Raw genomic sequence first — 7,217 nt, forward strand, 5'->3', positions numbered from 1 at the left:
TGCTTCCAGTTACCATCCTGAAAGGATCATCTGAAGGCAAGGAATTGGATTGAACATCCTGAGGAGAAAGTTTCACACAATATCAGGTATGTGGGGATATATTCCAATGTAAAATAAGCCACTTTCAAGTTACATATTTTCATTGAGTAATAACAATAATTGGTCTAATACATTATTCCCCTCCCCTCTTGTGAACTGCTAAACTAAGTGATAACAGATCCAACTTGTCTATTAATAGATGAAAATATGATTAATGGGAACATTTTTAAAGCTGACAAGCTGATATGTACACACTGTGCTCATGATCACAATAAGAAAAATAAAAGGTCACATCCTTCCTTTTATCTTTCCTCCTACAACCTATTGCCAAAAGTACAGTTACCTTCGGAAGTAGTTATTCAAACAATATTTTAAGACTGTACTATGTATTAGACATGATTACATAAAAATTAATAAAACAAAGTTATCTTGTCCTTTGGGCATTTATAAAAAGGGCATCAAATGGCAAAACTTTCAGGAGAATAATGCTTGAAGAAAAGTGTGTTTGGGGCTGGGGATGTGGCTCAAGCTGTAGCGTGCTCGCCTGGCATGCGTGCGGCCCGGGTTTGATCCTCAGCACCACATACAAACAAAGATGTTGTGTCCACCGAGAACTAAAAAATAAATATTAAAAATTCTCTCTTCTCTCTCTCTCTCTTTAAAAAAAAGTGTGTTTTATATGGTTTTTTGTTCTAATAGCCTCATACCACAGAGTCAAGGAACATCTTTGCAAAGAAGAACATTCCAAAGAACATTTATAAAACTATGTTTCGTAAAAACCAAATAGTTTATATGGCTCTCTAAACAAGATTTCTTGACTCATTATAGAAATAAGAAAACTATTTCCTTCTCTTATTGATAAACTTACCAAGATCCTGACTTTCCTAGGTGATCTCTATTATCAATAGAAAAGATCTATGCTGCAAATTAGTGATAAGAATAATTCTTTTGTCTCTCCTCCAATGCTTCCTCTCTCAAAGAATGCATTTTAGACTTAAAGCAATTTTGCCTCACCACTCTGGAGTAAAAATATATATGTAATTTTCAGAAACCACTGATCTACATTCTAATAATATAAGTCATTTAACAAAGTTCACCCTTCTTTCACAATGTTATAGCTAACACTGAACCCAGACTTTTCTGCTTTTCCCAGGAGCCAGTAAAAAAAGATGAAAACTCTATCACTGCTTGTATGCATCTTTGTGCTGAGTGCTTGCTTCCCAGTAAGTATCACCTCATGTGTCAATAACAAATATTTAGTGTGTAGATTTAATAGAGATTTCAAGAGTTACAGTTAGATAGGACCAAGAAGTTCTGGCATGCTGTTGCACAATGAAGGTGACTCTAGATAACAATTATGTACTACTTATTTCAAAAAGCTACAGGAAAGGATTTTGAATGTTTCCACCACAAAGAAATAACAAATGTTTGAGGAGACAAATATATTTACCTCAATTTAAATAATAATTGATGTACACATGTATTAAGATATCAATATTGCATAGTACCCATTAATATGTACATTTTTTATTCTTTAATTTTTTATTTGTTTTAATTAGTTATACATGACAGTAGAATGCACTTTGGTACATCATATATAATAGAGTATAATTTCTCATTCTTCTGGTTATACATGATGTAGAATCCCACCAGTCATAGGGTAATAATGTCTGATTCATTCTATTTTCCTTCCTGCCCCCATACTCTCTCCCTCTCTTCACTCCCCTCTATCTAATATTAAAGTAACTGTATTCTTCCCTAACCCCCTCCCCACAATATGTACAATTTTTATACTTTTATGTGTCAGATAAAATAAATAATAAATAAAGTGAAATGAAAGAAATTTTTAAAAAGTGTTACAGGCAATTTATATGTCCAAAAGATCAAAATATATTGTTTTCTGTGAAACAAAAGAAAATATTTCAATTAAACACAAGGAAACAATTTCTTTTCATCAATATCTATAGAGTACCAACTGTATAATGAGTGTGGTAAGCTCTTTCAGAGATGCAGAAAACAGATCTTACAGGCCTTTAGGCCTTGATGTGGAATATGGTTTGTTTTTTTTTAAGTATGTCAGGAAACCTTGGGATGATACTCCCAGAGTAGTTACATGACTCAGGATTCTATGGAGAAAACAGATGGCAGGGGACAAAAATTGAGATTAAGAGACTAGTCAGGAAGATATGGTAGCAGTCCAGATAAAAGACAATGGAGATTTGCACTAACTATCAGCACTTAATATAAAAGATGAGGGTATATTTAGATATAATTTGGTAATTGATTCTACTGTACCTTCTGATGGATTAGGTGTGTGGTAAAAGAAAGAAATGATCAAGGAGTCCTCTTTTAGACATGTTAAATTAAAAATGGCTATTAGACTTCTATATTAAGATGTCAAGAAGGCACTTGGATATACATTTTATGAATTTCAGAGATAAATCAAAGGTAAAGTCCATAGTTTAAATATATTTAAAGTTATAAAATCCTACAAGATCACCTAGGGAGAAATTATAGGAATTTTGGAATGGATAGAGAAAATGAAGGAACCACAAAATGGGACAGGAATGTATGGTTTCCAAAACTAAAAGAAGAATACAAAGTGGACCCTGTCTTTAAGACATTTAGAATCCACAGTGAAAGCAAGATTAAAATTAATAATGATCCCTGGTGATATATTCTATAATAATAACCATATTTCTCTCTATCTATCTATCTATCTTTGTGTGTGTGTGTGTGTGTGCGTGTGTGTGTGTGTGGTGCTGGGGATTGAACCCAGGGCCTTGTGCAAGTGAGGCAAACACTGTCCCAACAGAGCTATATCTCTAGCCCTAACCATATTTCTATCTAATCTACTTTTAAGTAGATTAAAATATTTACTGTGTGTTTATTTACTGAATAAAGTAGGAAAACCCCAGAATATTATGATGGTAGTAAAAATATAGAGAAGGGAGGGGAACTGGTAGAGTGGGTAAAATTTACTCTTGGATAATCTCATAATTCCCATTTATCACATAATTCTCTTCCCCCACCCAAAACCTTCTTAATCTTTTCCCCTAAATCCTAATGCTAATTTCTGTAATTATAACAGAAAGAGTGTTCAACTGGGCTCAGAAATGTCAAATTAAGCTCATGTCTAAACTGACCATCCAGATTAATCTTCAGCAATTTAAAATCTGTTTATAGAGCTCCAGTTTCCCTATGTACAAAATATTAATAACAGAATATGCTTTAAATATAAAATAATACGATCTCTTCTTATATACTAGTTGATAAGGCTATAAAGTCTGAATATGCACAATTATATCCACTTTTTGATAAGTTTGCTTTTAATAAGAAACTCCTAGATATCAAATATTTCTATATTAAAAGAAATGGTGGAACTCCAATCAACACAAATCTTTATTTTATTGTAGAATGACAAAATCTGGGTTGTTATTTTGAGGAGGCCCTTTCTGGTGCTTCCCACAAATCCAAATACCTAATGAATCATCCTTTTCCCAAGCTCAGGTAAAATAAAACTCTTCAAACTGTCCAAATATCAAAAAGTTTATAGAGAAGGAGTTTCCAAATAACTTGAATATATAAAAAGGTAGCACAGAATTGATTTGTTGAATCCTCAGAATATACAGGGATATAGCAGAAGTGACAGCAACCCACAGCCAAAGATCAGCCCAAAGTTCTAGCAACAAATGACATGTGGAATGATTTCAGGGAGTGGATAATATGGCTCCTCTTTTCCAGATGCCTCAAAGAAAGATTGAGGGGATATATTCTGGAGTCTGTTATATATAACACTTAATATACTGCTTCCTTCGTCACTAGAAATTGATTACAGGTTTTCAAATGGCCATAAAAATAGGCTATTAACATCAAATGCAGAAATTTAATGTGCTTTCTAGTTTCCAGTATATGTCATCTTGACCTTGCACTCATCTATTCCCCTTCCATTCTGAATCTTTTTCTTTCATGACTAATTTTTGCCTCCTTTTCCTTTCTTAGAAGAGTTTGCATTACTCCTGTTATTTTAAGAATCTGCTGCTTCCTCTACCAACTCCTTCTGGCTCCAAGTGTCATGTGTCTGTCTCCCTTCCCCCGTCCCTTGAGTGCACCTAACTCTCTACCTCCTCTCATTTTCTCCCACTCCTCTGCCATTAAAAATGTGGTTTGCATACAGAGACACATTCTCTTAACTTAATATGTTTTTTGCGATGTGATTTTCGATTCTTTCTTCCACTTTCACTGAACTACAGAAAAGAAAGTGCAAAAAGTTAAAAAGTCCATTTTTTCCTCATCTGTATAATAAGTTTCCTCATCTGTATAATAAGGATGTAGATAAGGATCTAAATAAACTTGCATTTGGAATTGGGCCTGACAAAAAGTTAAGTGTTATATATGAGGATTTTTAATAAAAGTAAATCACAGATAGAAACAGGCAGTTAAAGATCAATATAGTTAATGTGTTCTTCCTAGCACATATATACTTACTATAAATGCCTGTACACTTCAGTCATCAAATTTCCCTAGATTCAATTCAAATTAACAAGTTCCATCTATTATGGCTATCTGTAACTAACAGTAATAATTGATTAATAATAATTAATATATTTTAAGTAAATAAGTCAAACTGGTCATTTGACACAGGTTCTATAGTAAATTAACATAATTTATGGTATTTTAATTAATTTGCTTTCATCTAAAAATGCCATAGGTATTATTTGGTCACCTAAAATAAAATAGCTGAAACTATTTTACAATGTAAGTAAAATACTATTAAATGCTAAGATTTTATTCAAAAAGAAATTATTTATTTATTAGTCATTATCAATTTTATGAGTTCCTTCATTCAATAAATATCTAGTGAGTATCTGCCATTTGCCTACCGTCCATTGTTCTAGGAATTGGGCATACAGAGATGACAAAACAAATCCTTCCCTCATGAAGCAGACCATCTAAAAACAAAATTAACAGCATAAATATTTCAAAGTATTGAGGTCATAGAATTAGACTTGGGTATGAAATTTAATTTGAATTGTTTCACAAATGAGTAAACAAAGATCTAATCAGATTAAGTGACTTATCTAGTCAGTTATTTAAGGGTGGGCACAAGACAGATCCAAACTTTGGCAATATGTTTCAAACATGCTCCTCCAAGACCTGGGCATTCTTCTTAGTGATCACTTGAAAGGGGGAGAGTGAGCTAGTGAAATGTGGGGCTGGGTGAAATTAGCAAACTAATCAATCACTCGATCTACTGGTTATCCAGTCTCTAATCCTAAAACTTCACAAATACTGCTTATTCTATGGTCAACAATGAAACTTTATTTGATAGATCAATGGACTTTTTAACTTTTTGCACTTTCTTTTCTGTAGTTCAGTGAAAGTGGAAGAAAGAATCGAAAATCACATCGCAAAAAACATATTCAACAGTCACCTAAACTTCACAAATTACCACATTGTTCTGAATTACCATCCCACCAGAATCAACTCAGTAAAAAGTATTACCATGTTCTTCTACACAAATTATCTAAGCATAGGCCTGAACATTCATATACTAAGTGTTCAGTCAAAAATAACACTGTGGTCAACAATAACAATTCAGAGATCACCACCCAAGTACCATCTTTGAATTCCATATCTCCTTCCATCAAAATTACTACCAATTCAGGTGTGAGACCTCCCACTCAGAATGCTGTTATTACATTTGCAAGAGAAAATATCATGACTGGCTCTTCTGTAGCTACATCAACATCACAACCTTCTTCAGCTCTGCCAGAGACCACAGCTTCCCCACCTACATCTTTCCCAGCTACAACTCCACAACCTTCTTCAGCTCTGCAAGAGACCACAGCTGCCCAACCTACATCATTCCAAGCTACATCAACACCACAGCCTTCTTCAGCTCTGCAAGAGACCACAGCTGCCCAACCTACATCATTCCAAGCTACATCAACACCACAACCTTCTTCAGCTCTGCAAGAGACCACAGCTGCCCAACCTACATCATTCCAAGCTATATCAACACCACAACCTTCTTCTGCTCTGCAAGAGACCACAGCTGCCCAACCTACATTATTCCCAACTACATCAACACCACAACCTTCTTCAGCTCTGCCAGAGGCCACAGCTGCCTCACCTACATCTTTCCCAGCTACACCAACACCACAACCTTCTTCACCTCTGCCAGAGACCACAGCTGCCCCACCTACATCTTTCCCAGCTACAACTCCACAACCTTCTTCAGCTCTTCAAGAGACCACAGCTGCCCAACCTACATCATTCCCAGCTACATCAACACCACAACCTTCTTCAGCTCTGCAAGAGACCACAGCTGCCCCACCTACATCTTCCCCAGCTGCAACAACACCACAACCTTCTTCAGCTTCACCAGAGATCACAGAAGTCTCACATGCCACACCTAATTATTCCCCAGACACTGTTGCACCTGAAACTTCTGAAACTACAGCTGCACCAGTACCCCAAACTACTCCTCCAACCACTAGTCAAACTGTTACTGTCACACAACCAACTTCATCTCCCAGTCAAAATATATATCTTCAATTTCTTGCAGGCTTACGATATTGGTTTAATAGAATTTTTGATCATTTAGAAAGGATTCAGTAGTACATTATACATTGTGTAGTGTTCTGTCAATTATAAAACATGATTTATGAGTACAGAACTTTCATCTTTAATTTTACCATGAATCCCAAAATGAATTTATAATATTACTTAAATTCTAACTATTATCACTAATCCTTGAATCAAACTATTTTTCCACATGACCTACTAATGTCACAAACCACCTCTATCTCATAAACCAATTGCATATCTAGGATTCAAGATCAATTTTAGGACCTACTGAGGGAACAGAAAAATCTTTAGATAAAAAGGACAAATTGTGTAGGTCATCTACCATTCACTCCCCTAAATGTTGGAAACTACAATCACTACTTTGTACCACCAACCATGAATAGATAAAACTCTTTCTACCTGAACAAAACATCTAAATATCAATATATTGATACATATATGATTTATCTTTATATCTATCTTTTATATTTCCATCTATATTCATCTATCTATACAGACGTATTATATTGCCAATTAAGGACTAAATCCTTTACACAATCATTATAAGTTTTAAATAAAATTTCACTCCGCAAAATGTGAGCTAG

General features: G+C 34.6%; 1 protein-coding gene across 1 annotated transcript; it reads left to right on the plus strand.

Annotated features, from left to right (window-relative positions):
* The first annotated feature begins 998 nt into the window (after positions 1-998).
* Muc7 (mucin 7, secreted) lies at positions 999-6,891 on the plus strand. The gene is made up of 3 exons (XM_048785744.1): positions 999-1,332; positions 3,545-3,549; positions 5,413-6,891. The coding sequence occupies exons 1-3, from the start codon at positions 1,209-1,211 to the stop codon at positions 6,661-6,663; spliced, it is 1,380 nt and encodes a 459-aa protein (XP_048641701.1). The 5' UTR covers positions 999-1,208; the 3' UTR covers positions 6,664-6,891.
* Positions 6,892-7,217: the final 326 nt, after the last annotated feature.

The sequence above is a fragment of the Marmota marmota genome, unplaced genomic scaffold (genome assembly GCF_001458135.2).
Source record: "Marmota marmota marmota unplaced genomic scaffold, marMar, whole genome shotgun sequence".
In the NCBI taxonomy this organism is placed as follows: Eukaryota; Metazoa; Chordata; class Mammalia; order Rodentia; family Sciuridae; genus Marmota; species Marmota marmota.

Excerpts from the sequence above, each read along its gene's own strand:
- Muc7 (XM_048785744.1), top strand. The coding sequence starts at position 1,209 with ATGAAAACTCTATCACTGCTTGTATGCATCTTTGTGCTGAGTGCTTGC.